This window comes from Mus caroli, unplaced genomic scaffold, assembly GCF_978045245.1.
Source record: "Mus caroli unplaced genomic scaffold, Mus_caroli_1 scaffold_6, whole genome shotgun sequence".
Lineage (NCBI taxonomy): Eukaryota > Metazoa > Chordata > Mammalia > Rodentia > Muridae > Mus > Mus caroli.
The window spans coordinates 97,050,843-97,071,998 of NW_028227261.1; the positions used below are offsets into that span (position 1 = coordinate 97,050,843).

Sequence of the window (21,156 nt, forward strand, 5' to 3'; positions counted from 1 at the left end):
TATTTCAAGATGCATGAGTTTCCGAGCTATTTATTTACTGTAAATAGAAGCTTCAGTGCATATTCACTGGAGGCCTGCTCTGAGTGTGGCTCAGGACATTTCCCAGATCACTCTGACAGCGACTCCATGACCAGGCTTCTCTCCTCATCCCCGTCTCACAGACGAGGAAACCCAAGGACAAGGGCATCGTGCAGATACTAATGAAAAGACTAGAGTCCGAGCCCAGAACCCATGCTCATAACTACCCTCCCAGATTGTGCAAGGCTCTGGCAGCCTTCAAGGACCCTGTTTTATGCATCATGTCCACTTGTTATCTCAGCCTGAGTCATGTCACTTAAGGTCATGCATGACCTGACTGGGTTCAACAACCCCCTCAAAACAATTCTAGGTGAAATGGGAATAGCTCAAAAGACCAATAGCCATGCCCCCAAAGTCCTTGCTAGCCCCTCTAGAAGGGCAGCTATGTTCCACTAAGCCCTGGCTTTCTGACATTGGCCACTCATAATCCATAACTCCCACTGCTTGGCTTTTTACAAAATGACTTTTTAAAAAGTGCTAAGTACCCTGCTTCTCACAGAACTTGAGAGTTTGGGGAAGCAGTTGGTCTTTGTCCTCAGAGGCTCAAGCCCTGAAACCCCCAGATACAAACAACTAGCCGTAAATTTCTGTGACCCTTATGCATGCTTGTGTAAGGCTCCCATGGCACCTTGGGACCTGTAAGGACCCTGAGAGGTCCCAAGGTGACTCTTAATCCCTGGGCAGCCTTGCAGATTCAAGCTAGGGCAAACCTTTCCTCTCCACTAATATCCTTACTAAACGGTTTCTTGGGCCTTTACATGGAGTTGTATAAGGGCACACTGAGATGGAAGGAGATAACAGATAAATACCCAAGATTCTTAATTCCCTAGTTCTTTGTCAACTCTCCACCAATGACACAGGTCCACAGGGATGCGTATGTGATGGTTCTCACAAGAATCAGTGTTTGTTACTAAAAGCCTTAACTTTGGGTCCCTGACTTGGGATAGTGGCGTGAGTCATATGTAAAGTATATCAAGGGCTTTTATGCGGCTCAAGCAAACCAACCTAGGTGGCATGGGTCAATCTCAGGATGTTAGCCTCCTGGGATCCTAGGTCCTCATTTAACTTAAACCTCAGGGACTTGTTGAAAAAGAAAAGGGATTAAAAAATGAAACTAAGAAAAAAAAAACAACAGATATTTTCTTCTCTAGGCCTACTCAGGACAAGGAATGGGGTCAGGTGGAAGCTATCAACTTGCTAACTGATCCTGTGGGGAGAAAAGATGGTGATGAGATAGGAGGATAGGAGGGTGGAAAGAGAGAGAACATCCTGATTCTATAAAAGCATATCTAAGCCCATGTACCTCCAGACTGGATATGCCACTGACACAGGAAACCACTAGGCAGCAGGAGAGACCGGAGCTTCCCCAAACTCTTTCGCATCTTGCTGTGTGGGTCTGGATGCTCCAGTGTGTGGTGGAGACACTGAGACTCGCCTCCACATGTCTGCATGAAAGCAGCGTGTAGACCATTTGTGTGAATTGTGAGGTTCTGTGCAATTACAAAGAGTGTATTCCTAGTACACGAGGAAGCTCCACACAGGGAAGTGTGGGTTCCATTAGCGTTCTGTATTTCAGCACACGTTGACACAGTCATGTTGGGGACTTTTTTCATGGGGCTCTTGGGGCTGTTACCCAAGGAAAACTATCTCCCCCTTGGATACGGAAACATCACAACACCCTCCCCCAAAGTTGGTTTCCATTGAGACCGAGCAGCTTCCTTCCCAAGAGAATGTTACTCACTGGGTTAGAATTTATACTGGGTATGGCCATGCCCAGAACCTAGGCTTGCAAGACCCTCCGAAGGATTTACATCCCCCAGTTCATTAAGGTTTCTCCATTGCTATGCAACCAGTCTGTTGCTGTCTTGGGCTCACACGGAGACTGTAGACCACCTGCATAGTGCCCTTGGGAGAAAAGATGAGGTACTGCAGCCACCTTAGGGGGCAATCCGTGGTCTGTTCTGTGGGTTGAAACCCCAATTTTAATATTTAATGTTCCAACAGTTTTCTTTCTGACTTGGCCATCTCTAAAATGGTACAGGAGGGTAATGTCTACTTTATAAGCTTCTTGCTAGAGTTAAATGAGATGATGCATTTTTAATAAGGGTTTCATGAAGATTGAAAGATGGGTCAGCAGTTAAGAGTCCTTTCTGTTGTTGGAGAGGACCCAGGTTCAGTTCCCAGCACCTACATCAGGCAGTACACATCACTAGCAACTCCAGTTTCAAGAGAACCAATGACCTCTGGATTCCTCGGGCACCTTCACACATGTTGCACATAGACTTACACCTATACACAGATATAAAAATAAATAAAAATTTAAAAGCAGTTTGTGGGGGGCAGCTCAGTGGGTAAGGTACATTGGCTCTGCATGAAGCCCTGAGTTCACATTCCCAGCACCCATGTAAAGAGCCTATCATGGGGCACATGTCTGTACTCCTGTGCTAAAGGGCAGAGACTGGCATATCTCAGTGGCTGGCTGGCCAGTCTAGCAAAATTAGGGAGCTCTAGGTTCAGAGAGAAGCTCTGTCTCAGAAAGACAAATATAAGACAAGAAAAAGACATCTAACATCCACCTCTGACCTCGACAATACACACAAAGGCAAAGGCAAGTGCATAACACACACTCATACACACATGCACACAGATAACACATATGTATATGCACACGCACACATACAATAAACACAGATACACATTCACATAGATAAAAAAATTGTGCATACAAGCACACAGGTAACGCATACATGCCCACACATACACACGTACACATATAACACACACACATACATACATACAGATAACACACAAATGCACACACATTTACACACATGTGCACAGATAGCACACATGTACTCTTACCCCACACACATGTACACTCATGAGTCACACATCCATATCCACATTGATAACACACATCTACACACACAATGCGTATACACATGCATACAGATAACACACAAATGCATTACACATGTGTAACATGTGTGTACATGACACACACATACTCGAATATGCACATACATGCACTCAGATAACATGCATGTGCTCACACCACACACATGCACACACACATTTACACACGATACACACATATACATGCACACAGATAATACACACAACACACAAACATACATACACACCCAGATAACACACACATGCATACATACAACACACACATTCACACAAATAACACACAAATGTACACACAACACACACATACACACAAATAACACACATGTACACACAACACACACATGTGCACAAATACACATGACACACATATGTACACACACATACATACTTCAGTCTTTTCACCAGGTTCATGCTGCCAACTGACTTCACTTCTTGCTTTTGCCTTTTCCTTTCTCACACTACTTGTTCCAAATAAATAATAAGCAAACAAAATAAGCAAATGTCCATGGTCATTGGGAAGGTTATGGTGTTAACTTCGATGTTACTTAACCCACTCTCCAAACCTTGTTCAAGTGACTGCTCTTGGGGTTAGGGGTGGGGCTGTTGCTCCACACGCTTTGAGGCTGGTTTCCATATCTCACACTGAGGTCATGGCCACTGTCCTACTTGTTTCCTTCACAATACTTGTTCACGTGCTCTCCAAATTCATCCTTGACTCTGAGCAGCTTCTTGTTTAATTGAGACCCGCACCTAACCCCCAGGCTTGTTAAAGGTACAACGGTGATCACTGAATTCCTTCTCCTCACTCACTTTGCTGCCAGAAGCACTTGTTGGTTCTTAGGGTCTAGATAGCTGTGTGAATATTCCTAGAGATGAAAAGGGCCAAGAAGGAGGAAAGACACTCTCCAAGGATGGAGTTGCTCTTCTTTTGACAGAGCCCTCCAATCGAATTTGATTAGTCTCCGGCCTGACTTAGTAGATTCGGTTAAGGCACTATACCCAGTTAGTAACCCACACTGGATGCTTCCCACAGATGATCATGCAGCAGACAGCCTGGATGACCTGGGTGACACCTGACCTTTCAAACACTAAGCTTGGGGCTGGGAGTGGAGGCACACACTTTTAATCCCAGAACTCCAGAAGCTGACAAGTGGGTCACTGTGAACTCAAGGTCAGGCTGGTCTGCATAGTGTGTTCTAGGGCTCCATAATGAGACACCCACCCCCTTTTAAAACTAAGCATCCAGGGACAAGACCTTCCTTTGGTTGTCGACAGCACTGGTAATCCCTAGGGGAGAGACACTCCACAGAAACCTGCTGAGTGAGCAGGTGAGTGGGCCCTCAGGTCCCAGTCACGGCTGTAGAGGAAGGGATTTCAGAGTTGAAACGGAAAACAGAGCTGCCCCGTGCCTTTTCAGCAGCGTAGACAAGAGCTGAGGCCTCCGCATGAACATCACCCCATGGCAAATGTGGGCCAAAGTGCTTCACTTTCCTAGTCTTCAAAAGCAGAGATAAACTCCTGGGCCCATTTTATAGAGAAAAAAAAAATGAGGCTCAGACACAAGACTGAGCAACACCCAGGAACCCAAGCAAGTGAAGATGTGAAGAATTATTCTCTTCCCCTTTATCTCCAGAGGGACTTCAGGCGTGTTAAGCCCTGGGGAAAGATCGTGAGTGTCTCAGAACCCCCTGGGAATTCTGGGAAAGGGCCAAGAGAGGCAAAGTTTGCTGAATCCAGAAAGCATGAGGACTAAGCCAAAATGTGGTATAAAATTATGTACTGATTGTAGCCACAAGTTCACCATTGCTGTTTTCTTCTCTCTCTCTCTCTCTCTCTCTCTCTCTCTCTCTCTCTCTCTCTCTCTTTCTCTCTCTCTCTCTCTCTCATACACACACACACTCATAGTGATAACACATAAAATTTTCCTCCACCAGATGTTGATCCCCCCATTCCTGAGACTCCCCAACAACTCCCCAGATTCGCAGGATGCACTCAGTCCCACAACTGAACAGGCACGGGTGGGTGTTTACCTTCTTATCTGCTCAAGAGAACACTGTGGGTTCCCCTAGATCATTCTTGAAAACCACCTTGGCTGTGACTGAGATTACTCAAGCCTACTTGGAAGGGGTGGCTCCCGGGTTAGCTACTATTGGCACTGTGCTCAGAAAGTGAGTCCTTTCAGTGGAGTCAGCTGTCCCTCAGGCATGCAGGGACACTGGTCGTGCAGAGGCAGAAAATGCGACAACTGTTGCAATCGGCCATCAGCAGTCCATGGGAGTGCTTGAGTGTTCTCTGGAGCAGACACTTGTCAACAGTTGAAGCAGCCCTTTATCCAGCAACACAAAACACCCTCCAGCTTCATGGCACCATTCGGAGCAAATTCAAGACAGACAGCCACACTGCCCTGACACTGACTTTAAAATCTGTGAGCAACTCCATTAACCATCAAAATGTGCACACACTGCGTGGAAAGGGAAGAAAGGAACAAACAGCTTCCTTGAGTCCAAGGATCAAGTTCAAAGATAGCATCAGAAGCCAAGTTGTATACGCACAGCTCTCTCCCTAAGGCATAATCAGAAGAGTGTGAGAAAGGGGGTCTCCGAGCTACTGAGTCCACATCAAATGTCCCTAAAATGAGAAAGGCCTGCGTGCACTTTGCCATCGAAGACTCCACCGTCCAAAGGCATTTGCAAACGTTTTCATACATCAGTCGCTTCCAAAACATTACACAGTACTTCTCCAACAAATTTATGTGTTTCCAGGGAACTCTTGGAGCACAGGGGAAAAAGTACTTAAGTGAAAGAATGTCTGCAGATTCTTTTGTGCCAACATTCTAGCAGACCTCCTTTAATTTGCCATTATTTCATAGAGCGCCAGTAACCATTCCCTCATCCGCAGAGGAAATATATAATCCAGCTGTGGTGGCTCCAGTGAAAACCACATCTGTGGAACACTGGCAGAACCAGCAAGGCCTCTCCGACTGAGGCAGTGTCAGACAGCGCTTGTCCCAACCCAAGATGCACATGGTACAGTACTCTGTAAGTGCAGAACTTTGCCAAAGCCGGATGCTCTTTTGTATGCCGAGCCAGTGGTTTTCAGATAATCCACACCCATAAGAAAGAGACTCTCCTGAAATATTACTTCCAATCCCCAGATGTCAGACGCCTCTTCCCTCTCTAGGGTGGTGGCCTGTGCCAGAGCCCTTGTTAATGTCAAACAGAGGAAGAAAACGGGCACTCCTGGATTCTGGGGGACGTTCTACCACTCAGGTGGCTGGCTGACTGGATAGATGGCTAGGAAGAGGAAGATAGCCACCATGGGTCACCACTCTCTCCCTTCTCTGGAGTTGGAAGGCAATATGCTTAAGGGCACTGGGTAATAATATTCCAGGAGTTCCCGCAACACACACGCACACACACACACACACAAACCACCCTCATTTAGTCTATCCCTAAAGCGCGCGGCAGCAAGCATCTTATTTCTAAGCCAATTTTCCATGTTCAAATCTTCCTAGTCCCAAGTGTGCCCCCAGGGGTTTAGTCTACAGACATATAAAAGGCAAAAGGCAGCGTCGCTAAGCCTGGACAGACTTTCACCCCAGCACAGGGCCCGAGGCTACCAGGCTGGCATGTCCCTGGCCCTGAGCCTACAGGTCCCCGTCCACCCCAGACAATAGAGCAAGAAAATGAAATGAAAAGTGGACTTACTGCTATGGCTTGCAGCCTCTCCTTGTGCAATTCCGCCTCTGCCATCCTGGAGAAGGGCACACGGGCAGGGGAAAAAGGAAGAAAAACAAAACACACGCTGTAGTCACCCAAGGAGATAAAAGGGCACCCGTGGGGAGCTCAACTCGACCCCGGGGACAGCCTAAGGGCGCGTGGGGTCTGCTCCTGGGGGGCGGGCAAAGCTGCGCGCACGGCTGGCTCAGAGCTCAGCCTCGGTCTCCACCGGCGCGGCCGCCTGGCTGCGCCCCAGCGCCGCCGCGAACTGCAAGATCCCAGTCTCAACCGCCACCGCCACCACCGGCCGCGCCAGCCCGGAACGTGGGCCGCCCGGAGCCTCCGGGAGAGCGCGCTCCGCAGCGCTAGGTCCCCGCCCTGACGTCTCCGCGCCTCGCTCCGCCCCTGGGGTGTGGGGGACCCGTGGCTGCCGCCGTCGCTCGCGAGTGGGGCACCTGGGGCGCTTGTGATTAGTGAGCTGGGGGCTTGGGGGGCGCACAGCTGGTGCGCCTTGGTGGCCGCGCGCGCTACACTCAGGGTCTAGACAAGACCAGGCGGCGCCTCTGCTCTGAGCAGAGATACCAGCAGAAGGGGCCTTTGGCAGAACGCAAGCCCCAGCACGTGTCCTTACAGGCCAGCTATGGCCACCCACCATCCCCAGCTCCTTCTAACTGGCTCCAGATGCTTGGGCTCCACCTGGGGACATTTCCAACAGATAAATGCTGTCTTGTCCACGTGCTTTAGATAGTAGTACCCTCAAGGGCAGGGCGTATCACCAGATAGGTCACCCTTCTGGTGACACACCAACCGAAACAGCTCAGAGTTTGAAGTCCTGGGTGTCTTCCTGGACAACTAAATCACTCTGAGCCCCAGTTTACTTATCTGAAAAAAGAGAAGGATTGCAAATGACCTGGCAGAGACACCCTTAAAAATGATTGTGGCTAGGAGCATGGGGAGATAACTCAGTGGGTAAAGCGCTTAAGGATAAAGATTGAAGTTTATATTCCCAGCACCCATGTAAAAGCCAAGTGGTGATGGGAGCCCCTGTAATATGAGGGAAGCCCACAAGCTTCAGGTCAGGCACTAAACTCTAAGCTCCTCTGATGACCGGGACGTGATGACAGCACAGGCCCCAAGAAAAAACATGCTAACAAGAAATAGTCCTTTCCCATATAGCTATGTATTAAAAAGGCACCATACGGAGAGATGGGTGATGGAGGCTAGGAATCCAACTCAGTTGTCGAGTGCCTGCCTAGCCTATATTGAGTCAGTCAGACTCTTGGGAGTCGGAGTGGGGGCAGGGATGATGGCGCCAAAGAAGGTGAATGAACTTAAAGTCACCAAACTGTATCCTGTAAAACAGCCAGAACAGCACATTGCATACAATGTATATTTCACACCATTGAGTTTTCACAAAGAGGGATGGAGTGGAGGTAAGTAAGGAAAGGAGCCTAAGTGACTCTTCAAGGGCCACCATTTGTAAAGATCTGAACGTAAACTCGGAAGAATTAGGGTTGGGACACAGTGCTATTTGATAGCCAGGCACTCTACATCCTTTCTCATCTAACGATCCTTCTCTCTGTTGACCACCTTCCTGTCCCTTCTACACTTCCTAAGATCCGGAAAAGATAGTTGATACCCAGCATACTTTCCACCTCGTATAGTTCCTTATGCCCCCTAAACAGTTCCTGCTCTGGAGTGACTGCTCTCTGCTCCTCAGTCCTGAAGCCTACAGCTTCTCCTCCGCCTACTTTGTCCTGAACCACACAGAAGCACATGACCCCGATACAATTTCCTGTCCTCTTGCTGTGGCTTTTGGAGTAAGTCCCCCAGTTTTCCCTTCTGGTCTTCGGATCTTCTACTTCATCTGTGTCCTTGGCTGACTTTCTCCCTGGTTTGCGTTCTCATCTTGGCTACTCTCAGATCTTAGGAAGTGTAAAAGGAATAGGAAGGTGGTCAATAGAGAGAAAGATCGTTAGATTAGAAAGAATGTAGAGTGCCTGGCTATCAAGGGGAATATTAGACTTGAGAGATGCTAGAGCAAAGGAAAATACACGTTAGGCAGGGTGTTCTCAGGATGGACCAGAGGTCATTCTTGTTAGCATCCCTCGCCAGTTCCACCTTGGATGGAAGAAGAAGGCAGCAGAGAACGAGGGAGGAATGGGGAGGGACAGGAAGAAGAAATTGTGAGTTGGAATTCTACAGAATAGCTGGGGAGCTTTGCCCTAGTTGGCCTGGCAACTAAGTGATTGACGTTGATGGAACTGGAGAAATGATTTAGAAAGGAACTCTGGGCAATGGGGGAGCCTAAAATATGGATTCTGAGATTGGATGGCTCAGTAGGAAGTGGTAGCTCTTCAAGGGTGGGGGGAGCATATCCAATTCCCAGCACCCATATGGCAGCTCACACCTGAGACTCCAGTCCCAGGGAATCCGATGCCCTCTTCTGGCCTCTGTGAGCACTGCACACATACGGTGCCCAGACATATATGAAGACAAATATAATTTTTTAAAAAAAATTGGACCCTAAGCAACCATCTGCATTAGGATTTCATGACCACATGCACAGAATTAAATTTCTATATGGCAAGCTGAGAACTACAGATGGACTTAGAGTCATTTCGTTAATGAAATTTACAGGACCAAAGACTCATGACCAATTGTGTGTGCTTCCTCGGTGGTTTTAAAGCATCTGAGACCCACTACTATGTGACTATGCTCAATCAAAACTGAGGGTTGTCAAAGCAGGGACATCAAGTCGTCAAGAAGGGAGGAAGTTAGGATGCCTGACATTGGGTTCAGGCCAGTTAGGAAGTGAGGCAGACATAGATTATTTTTAGCTGCCCAACTGGTGAACCCTTTCCAATCTTTGGGAGGGTTCCCACATTTACACCATATGAAGAGCAAGCCACATCTCATCACAGAAGTGGGGAAATGCCAGACACCTGCTTCCCCAGATCTCCCGGAAGCTATGCATGGCCTGCAATCTGAATTTAACCAAACACATGCACCTACCAAGAAGTTTGAAGACAGCATTTTTGAGAATTTTTCAGGCTGGTAGCTTATTTTTGGTCTTGTCCATGACCTTAGCCTCTTCTATAGATTCCTCAACTATTCTTCAAGCTACTAAATGCAATGTGAGTGCCTTTCTTGTCTTCATTTATCAACCAGAATTCACTTCAGTTGCTTGTAACTAAAGACCCCTGGTGAAACAGAAGATATGTTAACTGGATGGCTGAGGTTCAGCCAACAAGCAGAAGGAGAATATTTTCTCTCCTCGCACTGTTCCCTTCCTGTCTAAATTCTAGCATTTGGAAACCACTGAACCCATCATAAACACAGACATTTATAACCCAAATTATGTCTATTTTCTAAGACAGGGTCTCATGGAGCCCAGTCTAGGCTCAAATTCACTATGTAGCTGTGGCTGGCCTTGAATTACACACCCTTCAGCTTCTCTCTCTCTGCTGATAAGATTCCAGGGACACACCAGCATGCCTGGGGCATGGGATCTTAGGGTTCCAACACTGTGAATGCTAGGCAAACACTCCATCAAGTAAGCTGCCCCCCAATATACATTCACGGCGTAGCTAGTCAATACTAGGTATTAAGTGATGGCGTGACATTATGGAGGTTTGACAGTCAGTGCCATAGCTATATTAACTACTATTTTTCTTCCAAAAATTTAATATTTGGTATTATACATTACAGTGGTGCATAATCTGTGTCACAAATCAGTAGCTCTTGTGGGGATATTAACTTGTGCTGCACAGCACGATCCAGGTGGTAGGATGGTTTCTTTGATAGATGTGGCACGGTAAAGCATCACACAGACTGAATACAGAATGTTAGATATGCAAAATAAATGTTTTGCTGCTGATAGAAGTTTCAGGAGTCTATTTTAGGACAGGAGTCTTTTGGGGACTGCAAATGAGCACAGACTATTTTCCCTGTGGGGAAAACAGGAGCTTGGTAAGCCAAGAGAGAAATGACTTTCCAAAGCCCATCCTTTCAGAAAAAGTCAGTGTCCTTTGAGGAGTCGCTAGGAGTGTTGAAATTTATTAGCAACTTGGAGGATTCCTTACACGAAGGTGATTCAAAGGGCACACCAGCATCTCCTGAAACATTTGCCTTGACTCTCTTTTGAATGAGCTCATGTAAGAATATATATGGCCATTGAAAGCATATGTAATATGTAGGATGAAGATATGGAAGGGGAAGGGGATATGAGAACAGAAAGGATAACGGGGTGTGTGCACAATGAAAGTGCACTATACAAACGCACAGACATGTCATCATCACGCCTCTTCATATAATTAGCATATATTACTTTTTAAAGTACACAATGGCCACATAGCATCCAAAGGAGGTAAACCACCCTTGGTACCCCATTGGCGCCTATGGTTACCAGCACGTTGATGGGCCTTCAAGTATGTGTTGGTTTTTCTCTGTGGATTCAAATGATAGAAACACGTAGGGAGTCCCCGCGGAGCAAGAAGACAGAGAAAGGTTAAAGTACAGAATGCCAGAGTGTGAGAGGAAGTAGGCTGGAGCTATTTAGGTACAACTAGAGACCAAGGTCTCTGCGCAGAGAACAGGGTGGCATAAAGACAGTAAACAGGAATTAGTGTTGGATGTTTAAGAATCATTCACATGTACTTTAAACTCCAATGTATTTGCAGACAATACTATACTATTTGTAAGTCAGCTCAGAACAGTCTTGTTAATAAAAGCTTTGGAAAGTGGAATTCGGAAGTAGGAGGTGGGCATAACACATAATAGACATGAGTTGTAAAGACAAGTTGGAATCCTGGGCATCTCCTAAGGATGCAGTGAGGAAGAGAATAACAGATGTCAAGGAGTTATATGGACCACTCACTGCTGGTACTCCAGATGTGGTGGGTCTTAAGGACTCAGTGTAATTATTGCTATAGTCAAAGGCCCAGAGATCAGATTGATTCAATGGCTTGGTTTTATCCCAAACATCATGTTAATGCATTTTTAAATTAGAAGATTCTTTTTTATTTCATTTTATGTATATGAGATTTTGTGTGCATGCATGCCCATGTGCCACGGGAGTGCGTGTATCTTCAGAAACTAGAAAAAGACACCAGAATCTCTGAAACTGAATGGTAGTGAGTTATCACGTGAGTGTTGAGAACCAAATGCTGGTCCTCTGAAAGAGTTGAAAGTGCTCTTAGCCAATAAGCCATCTTTCAAGCTCCAGACATTTCTTTACGGGATTCTCCTTCTAATGATTAATATATGCCTATCATATCACCATCTTTTGGGATCAGTTAATTTAATAAATCTATATAAGAAGATACTTTAAGTTTTTTTCCTGCCTCCACCTTCTGAATGTGGATACAAGTGTGTGGTACTGCCCCTCTTTTTACATGGTGCTGATGACTGAACCCAGGGTTTAAGCATGTTAAGTGAGCATCCTTCTAACTGAGTTACATCACCAACCCTGGAAAAGAATTCTTAAGTGGTGATAGACTAAGTTCTAGGAGAAAATAATCATTTCTGGCTATTTGGGAAAAGGTCCCAACTCTATGCAGTAAAAGTGCTCAGCCCAGCCGTAGTGCTGATTCCAGGTTTAAGGGTGAATTAGTTACAAACTAGAAAGATCTCTGGAAAGGTCAGGTCTGCCCTAGCCTGGTGATCTGATGCCACTAGTCACAGTTGGGTCATTGGCTTCACAGAGAGCTTAGAAGCCAGTCCGGTTGGTCCTAGCACAATGCCCATGATGTGCCCTGTCAGCATGGAATTCCTTTTTTGTAACGTGGTCATCGACACTTTCATTATTATCCATGATTCCATAATGCCCTGTGCATTCTACAAGTCAGCACTGCTGACCAGGGGAGAGATTTCCTGCAGGCTTGGCAATGGGGAGATGGTGGCCTGCCATTGCAGTTCTGTCTGATCCAATGGCTGGGGAACCAAGAGTGAAGCTGGGAATAGCCTAAGCTCTGTACCCACCACCACCAGAGCCTGTCTCCTCTTGGTGCCCATTTCATTCAGAGGAGTCAACCAGACAGTCTCCAAAGTCACTCCTAACTGATGCATAACCACAGCCTCCTGGACAAGTTATCTTTCCCCAGAGCAGTCTGGAGTAGAAAGACATGAGACAGACCCTCATGCTAACTGCCACTGAGTATGACCACATACCAGCCACTTCCCTGATCTAGACATCAAGGATGGGTTCTTCATTTGTAGACTGGGAATAGGGCTAGCCTGTTCCCTACCTGCTTCTTGCTAGCACTGTAGGATAAAGGACTAGAATGAAAGATTAAGATTTCAAAGTCAGTAGCCTAGTTAGCTTTCTATGCTGTGATAAAATACCATGGCCCAAAGGAGCTTGGGGGACAAAGGGGTTTATTTCATCACAAACTTCCAGGTCATGGCTCACCATGAAGGGAAGTTGGGGCAGGAACTCAAGCAGGGCAGTACTGGAGGGAAAGATTGTGGGTGAATGCTGGTTACTGGCTCGGCTCCCATAGCTTGCTCTTCTTGCTTTCTTATACTACCCAGGGCCTTCTACCCAGGTGTGGGTCTGCCTCCATCCGACTGGACCCTCCCTTATCAATCATTAGCCCAAAATAAAATGTCCCCCATAGACTTGCTTACAGGCAATCTGATGGAGGCATGTTTTATTTTCAGTTGAAGTTCCCTTTTCCCAAATGACTGTAGTTTGTGTTAAATTGACAAAAGTACTAACCAGCACAGTTAGTGACTTGGGGATATGATGACTACTGGGGGCATGTACATGCAATTGCCTAGGCTTGATCTGGTAGGATAAAAGTCTATGCCTTTATATAAGACAAAAAGGTGCTTTGAGCTCTGGATAGGTCTCTGAGCTCTGAAGAACTGAACCAGGAAAGGGAAATTATCATGGGCACCTGGGGCTTTCTTTGACTCCTAGATGACCCCTAAGTCATAAGTAACTAAAGACAAATAGCCCTACCTCCTGGTCTCCACGTTCAGTTAGCCTAAGGGAAGGCAGAAAAGGCTATAGTGGCTTGAGGATGCGATTGGAGAAACAGAAAGGCAGGGAAAGAAACAGAAAATCTTGACTGTTTTGGGCCCGTTGTGTGTGTGCCAAGCCTATATTTGAATGCTATTTGGCATGCGCTTGCTCCCACGTGTTCTTCTTTCTGCATTCATTCAAGGGCTAAATTTATCCCACTAGAGGGAAGGCATACTTGAGGAGGTGGGGAGAAAAAGTTGTAGACACAAAGGCAGCTGCTTGTTGGGGAGCCAGAAGCACCAGGGAGCTCCCTGGAAAAAAAGGCAGGGAGCCAGCACTCTGAGGGAACCTTCCCCACACCGTGAGCACAGGTCCCAAGCCAACCTGACAACGGAAGGCATCTGTGCTCATCCCTTCTACAAGAGGTATGAGCAGGAATCAGACTCCAGGTCTGGAGAAAGCAATTCCCAGACTCGTGAGTTCCCAAGACTGACCCAGCCCTTTAGGAAATGGAGACTCTGCAGCAGCTCTCCAGGCCTCTCCTGGGACAGCAGCCTCAGTCCCCAAGGTTGCTGATGAAGAGCTTCTCTCTCTCTCTCTCTCTCTCTCTCTCTCTCTCTCTCTCTCTCTCTCTCTCTCTCTCTCTCCCTCCTTCCCTCCCTCCCTCTCTCTCTCTCTCTCTCTCTCCCTCCCTCCTTCTTCTTCTTCTCTCTCTCTCTCTCTCTCTCTCTCTCTCTCTCTCTCTCTCTCTCTCCCTCTCTCTCTCCCTATTGGAAGTACCGCTGCAGTTGTTTGAGGAGCAACTTGGTAGGATGGGTGCACAGAAGGAGAATGCTGCATCCTGCTGTGAGGGTAGAATAGAACAGCTGTGCAGCCATTACTGGGTAGAAGATAGCTGAGCCATGTTGGAGCTGGGGAGCCTCCTGTGGTTGTTTTGTGATTTCCCTTCTTTGCATCCTGTTCCTCACTTTGCTCTCTTAATTCCTTACCCCTCACTCTCCCCAAAGCCATCTTCTGCTATCACATCTTTGCAAATGGACAGGACAAGTTACTGCAACAGGTAGCTTTCCGTGTGACCAGAGTGCTCTCTGATGGGGCTTCAGCCTTTCCCATAGAACAGATAGCGCCTTTCTGTCTGAACTCTGCCTCCATATTTTGTGAGACATCCTACTCTTTGTTAAGATAAGTGAGGGCAGGGTCCCCAAGACTCCCCTTTGTTTTAACCTCAACTAAGCCACCAAAGCCTCTTGCCTGAGTTTCCCCCCCATATTTGGTCTGCCGTACCCTCTCCTCCTCCCCAGAGAACTTGACACCTTCTTCATCTGTTTGTAGCACTCCAAATTTGGTGCTTTCTCATACTATGAGCTATGCCTGGAATGTAGCCTCCCCCTCCTTCTTCTAACTTCCCAAGTCTCCTCTTGTTAACTTCACAGAGTTCCCCAAATCCCGCCCACTCAGGGTATGTCTGTCTGTCCCGTGGGGAAGAAGTGGTTATCCTGCCTAATTCCTAGCATAATATGCCACTGGCAAACTCATGGCTCCACTTATCATTCCTTCTTAACTCCAAAAACCATAAAGTCACAGCTTTGAGGGAGATCTTGTCAGGATCTTGTCCCACAAGCCACCGTGATGGTTGTTCGTAAGTAAGAAAGCTACTTAAGCTAGGAGGAGCCATAGATTAGACAAACAGAGAGAGAGAGAGAGAGAGAGAGAGAGAGAGAGAGAGAGAGAGAGAGAGAGAGAGAGAGAAGTGTATGTGGGTTTGCATGCCACAAAATGTATGTGGAGCTCAGAGGATAACTCAGCGGGAACAGTCTTGTCCTCTCATGTCACTGAGTTCTAGAACTAAACCTAGGCTGTAAGCCTTGCATGATCCAGCGTCAATTGTCTACTCACTGAGTCATCTCACGTGCCCTTCTCTCTCTCTCTCTCTCTCTCTCTCTCTCTCTCTCTCTCTCTCTCTCTCTCTCTCTCTCTCTCCCTCCTGCCTTTCTCTGTGTGTGTTTTTCTCCTCTCTTTTGATTAAAAGAATTTTCTTTTAACTCTCCATCTACAAGAGTGCCTCTAAGCTTTAAGGCAGGAATGGGTAGGGCTGGAATCACGAGCTCCTTTCTCAGATGCAGGCAGCACTTCAAGCATAACTTCTAGAGTTTCAGGAACTCTTGGAGTCCTTTGAGTTCTTCTAGAAGACCCATGGACTTCTCGTTTAAGAAGGTAACAAACAAAAATTTCTTCTCCAGAACTTAGAATATTAGAGGACAAGGATGGTGGTGGTGTCACTAAGAACCTGGATGCTCGCCTTGGTCATTCACTCAGAACAAGGAGAGCCACACATTGTCTGTGCTCTAAGTGGATCCTTGCCCCCAGTGACAGCCTCTGGAAGAGAAAGACAAGGGGGGGGGCAGCAAATTCTTTCCCTAGGGAGGCTTCCTCCACTGACCCCCCAACCAAAGCTTCCTAATACCCAATGTCCACCCAGCCTTGGGTCCTCCAGCCTTGAGTTCTCCACAGCTTCTCAAAGCAAGGAAAACTTCTCTCTCTCTCTCTTTCTCTTACCTCCTAAGATTAGCCTGGAACTGTTTTCTGTTCTAAGTGGAAACAAAAATAAAACAAAAAGCGAGCTCATTTAAATAAACCTAGGGCGGCCTTGACACGGTAATCATATGGTTTGTCCATCTCTCTCTCTCAAGCAGTGTTACGTTCTGCTTCATTAAGCACCATTACAAAGAGCTTCCAATACTCAAGATCCCCTTTCCAAAGACCTGCCCAGCTTTCTCCCCCCAAATGCTGTTGGGGAAAGCTCCAGTTGAGAACTTCCAGCCAAAATTCAAAGCTTGATTCAAAACCATTGGGCTCTCAAAACCTTGGGCTTCCAAGGAAAACAGTCTGTCACTGAATTAAAGGCGCTGTTAGCTTGGTTCAAGCCAAAACAAAGGCAGCATTAATAAGGGGACAGCAGCCTTCCAAGGTGGTGACCCAATGAGGCAAGGGACAATAGGTATCTGGTTTCAAAACCCCAGCCCTCACCAACCTCAGAGCAGCAGAGATTTCACACTTACCCTCTGAGCAAAGAAAAACCCAACACTTGATAGTCTCATTATTGACAAAACAAGCAGCAGCCCTGGCCTATAAAAGCCAGTTATTGGATAAGAATACGACCATGGGAGGAGCTGAACCAAGAAGGGCATATGCCCTTGTACTTTAAGGAGAGCCAAACTGGTGTTTTTATGAGTTATAATAAGACAGAGAGACAAATTGACTCAAATTAAAATCTGACTTGGTAAATATTTTTTTTAAATGAAGTAAAAGTTTGAACTGAAGATCGGTTAAAATTTTTTGCATTGAAGTAATTTTTTTTCAATTTCATATGCACATGGCACTATGTCCCTGAGTCCACTGTAAGTGTTCAGCGAGTGTTGACTAATGTCACCTTCAGAATATCTCTAGGAATACAATGCTGTTTTTCCTTATCCCCATTTTCTGAAAGAGGGGATTGAGGCACAGAGAAGCTGGGTTGCCCAGCTTCTAAGTGGCATTTGTCATCATATCAGATGCTGCACTTGTTGGAAGGATATGCCTTTGTGAGACTAGATGTTGGAAGCATGTAGCTTCCTTCCTTTTAAAGTACTCCATCATTTCCCTGGAATAGATCTCAAACAACAGTGAACTGAGTCAACCTCTTCCTTTGTTTCCCTCAGTCCTCTCTTCTTCCCCCATCTCTCCCTCTTCTCCACCATCCCCTCTTCCCATCTTTGCATGCATATTGGGCCTGTTTGTTCATTTGTTCTTTCTGGGTGTATGCATGTATTTATGTATGTATGTATTTATAATATATATTTAGATTTATTTACTTATTTTATGTATATGAGTACACTGTAGCTGTCTTCAGACATACCAGAAGCATGTATTGGATCCCATTACAGATGATTGTGAGCCACCATGTGATTGCTGGGATTTGAACTCAGGACCTCTGGAAGAGCAGTCAGTGCTCTTAACCACTGAGCCATCTCTCCAGCCCCTGGCCTATATGTATATGAGATATATTTTCTTTTCTGGAATGAGTGGCTTTTTTGCACTTACACCCAGGGAAAGGAGACAGTGGCCCAAAGCAGAGAGTTATCACAATAATATGGTGACTATTATCTTCAAAGACTTTCTGAAGAAAACTATGCACAGGAAAGGGAGGGAGTGTAGTGGGTGCCAGTTTAGGTGTGGGAGGAAGACTTGGCTAGAAGGAGAATGAAGTCATGCAAACACAAAGTGGGGGCAGTGTTCAGGCTGAGGGACCAATGACTAGGCAGCCTTTGAGATGTGACTATGCTCTGGATATTGGGCAGGCAGCAAAGATATCATCATGGCAGAACACAGCAAGAATGTGGGACAGGAAGCCATTGAACGGCTGAGCCAAATCCAGACCTTCTGAGGGGTAGAACCTCAGACCGTCTGTAGGGAGTGAAGCTCTACCTGGCTGCCAGAAGGGAAGCAAGAATGAACAGGGGGATCTGACAAAGGCTCCAAAAGATCCTTGGAGCTGTGTGTCCCAGTGGTCAAAACAATGTCAGCCTGTGGAGCTTCTGTCATCTATAGCAAAAGGAACTCCTAGGAAGTGTGCGGCACTAGGGTAGAAAGGGCCAAATGTGTACTGATAGAATTAGTGCCCAGAAGCTCCAGAAAAACCACACTTTTGCCTAAAGGAAGAAAGGCACGGCAGGGCATTAGAGTCCAAAGTCCCCAGGGGAGGATACAGGAGACATAGGAGGAAGAACAGGGACTCTAGGAGTTCAAGCAACAGCCTGAATTCGTAAAGAGAAGTGACTTTGAGATGTGACTGTGTAACCCTGGAAACAGTATCCTTTCTCTCAGGCTTATTCCCTCATTTAGAAAAGGAAGTCAATAGTGTTTAACATGGTGTTTCAGAGGTTCTAGGATAACCACAATGACTGAAAGCAACCTGGAGAGGAAAGGGCTTATTTCAGCTCACAATGTAGTTCCAACCATGAAGGGAAGGCTCAGCGGGAACCACAGCTGAGGCCAGAGAGGACTGCTTCTTCCTGGCTTGCTTCCCCTGTTTGCTATCTTATACCACCTGCTTAGGGGTGTCTCTGCCCCAGTGCTCTGACCCCTTCCTCACCGACAGTTAATCACATGCATCACAGTCTTGCCTACAGACCAATGCAATGGAAGTGTTGTCTTAACTGAGGCATCTCTTCCTAGCTGACCCAAGCTTGTGTTAAGTTGACAAAATCTTAGCTAGCACACATGGATGGTAAGCCTGTGTTACAAGTCTGTGCCTGGCGTGTCCCAGTGCCCTCATAAAAGCTTGGAAAGCTTGTTAGCAGCATGCTTACAGAAGGACCAGAGAGACTGCTCAGGAGGGCCAGAAGTGTGTGAGCTGCATAAATTCTGTACACACACACACACACACACACACACACACATACACACCACTACCATCACCGAGAGAGAGAGAGAGAGAAAGAGAGAGAGAGAGAGAGAGAGAGAGGATGAGAGCGAATGAAAATAGATAGATAGATAACTGTAATTTAAAAAAAAAAGAGTGGCTCAGAGTATTGGTGCCAAAAAACTCTGGGTTCAATACCAGCATCATATTTGTAGAACAGGTAACTTGCCTCTCTGTTCCCACTGCCATCCTCAGTAAATGGACAATAGTAGTAATTTCTGTCCCATGGGGCCCATGAGGTCTATGTTGTTTTTCATTTTTCTAGTAATGAGGAGAAAGGTGAGATTATGTACTGATCCAAAAAGAAAGAGGGAGAGAAAGAGAGAGAGAGAGAGAGAGAGAGATGAAAAGAAGAGAAGAGAAGAGAAGAGAAGAGAAGAGAAGAGAAGAGAAGAGAAGAGAAGAGAAGAGAAGAGAAGAGAAGAGAAGAGAAGAGACGTTAATATTGACTCTAGCTCTGGGATTTTAACATTGTAAAGTGAAAACCCAAGACAGGATCTCGTAGAAAGAGTTGGTCTCTGCCATCTGCTACTCAAATGAGCAACAGTGCTGATCCTACCAGCTTTGCCTTAAGAGTCTTTTCATGATGTTTCTCATTGCACTACACACACACACCACACCACACCACACCACACCACACCACACCACACCACACCACACCACACCACACCACAGCAGACAGCAGGCCCTGGAGAGGGCCTCTGCTCATGGTTTGAGCCTTGGGAAGGCTGCAGTGAAGAAATTACAGAGTTAGCAAGAAGATGTAGAGTCAGCTCTGCCTGCTAACCTTTCCCTCCTCTCCTGCCTGGGTTGGCTGTGGGCCTCTGAGTTATTACACCTGTACTAAAACAAAAGCCAGGAACTTTGGCGTCTAACAGTGTTTGGAAAACACTCAAGTCATTTGTGCCAAATACAGAAACAACGCTACCATTCTCTCTTGGGGGAGTCATTGGCTCAGCAGCCTGATGCACAAATGGCCCTTTTATGGGTAAAACTGGTGACCCAGAGCCCCACAATCTGCAGAACTAAGTGCTAAGTGTGTAAGCTTTTCTTAAATGCTTTCTGAAAAGACTCAAGGGGATGGTTGTGAGTGAACAACTGACCAACCTGATTAGAGAAGCTAGAGAGAATCTGCCTGCCTGCATCTTCCTGGCATCTAGCTGTTTAGATATGGGCTGAGGCAGCTTTCTGCTCAGAGTTATGTCAGGCATGTTGCAGGTCTGGGTATGATCAAGAGCCACATGGCCTCCTTCACAATCAATAGCTATGCTGACACCAACTCATAGGCCCCAGGGTTTCTCTCCCACCAGGATTCTAAGGCTTGGGTGCTCACAGTGGGGCCTTTGCACAGCAAAATTACTTCAAGGCGTGTTTCAAATGCAGATGATCAGCAATCCAAGACACACTGACAACGAATCAGGTTTCAGAAGGTCCTCTCATATTTCATATGCACATCTACTATCCCATGCTATTCTCGAACAACACTGTCACCATCTTTATGACATCCAGGGTGCCTACTGCTTTTGAGAGTTCATTGCAATTGAGCCTGTGGATTATTGACATCTCCTTAGAGATGGAGAGAAGGGGAAATAAGGAGGACCAATGAATATTCAGACCCTCCTCACAGCTATTTGTATCCAATTTTGTCCTAGTTGCATATCACCTTGCGGTATAGAGGCTAGAGTATATAGGCTAGGGAAGTCCAGGAAGAGAGGCTTCCTCTGTGTGGCTGTGGAGAAGTCATCATGCATGCTGGATAAGGATTTCTAATGTGGCTGTTTGGAGGTCACCCATGTTCCTCCCTATGCACTGTAGCCCAGCACCCATGTTCTGTAAGGGAGCCCAATAAACTCATTAGGTCCTCAAGGGCAACTATGGGGAGGGGTCAATCTCTGCTCTGATGAGGGTGTGTGTGGATGTTGTCCATTGCTCTTCCAGGGAAGGAATTTTAGCAATAACATTCAAGGAGAGATGTACGATGGATATTGCACAACAGTTCTTGACTGGTTGAT

At 46.4% G+C, this 21,156-nt stretch overlaps 1 protein-coding gene across 6 annotated transcripts in view; it reads right to left on the reverse strand.

Moving 5' to 3' along the window:
* Positions 1-21,156, reverse strand: part of Palm2akap2 (PALM2 and AKAP2 fusion) — a 460,662-nt gene that overhangs the window by 315,555 nt on the left and 123,951 nt on the right. For 5 of the 6 annotated variants that reach the window (XM_085839263.1, XM_085839265.1, XM_029475715.2 and 2 more), the window contains exon 2: positions 6,702-6,747. In XM_085839263.1, the coding sequence (XP_085695389.1) occupies positions 6,702-6,747 (46 nt within the window). Of the gene's footprint in view, positions 1-6,701; positions 6,748-7,168; positions 7,237-21,156 lie in introns of those variants that run through there. The other variant, XM_085839264.1, reaches the window with a different exon arrangement.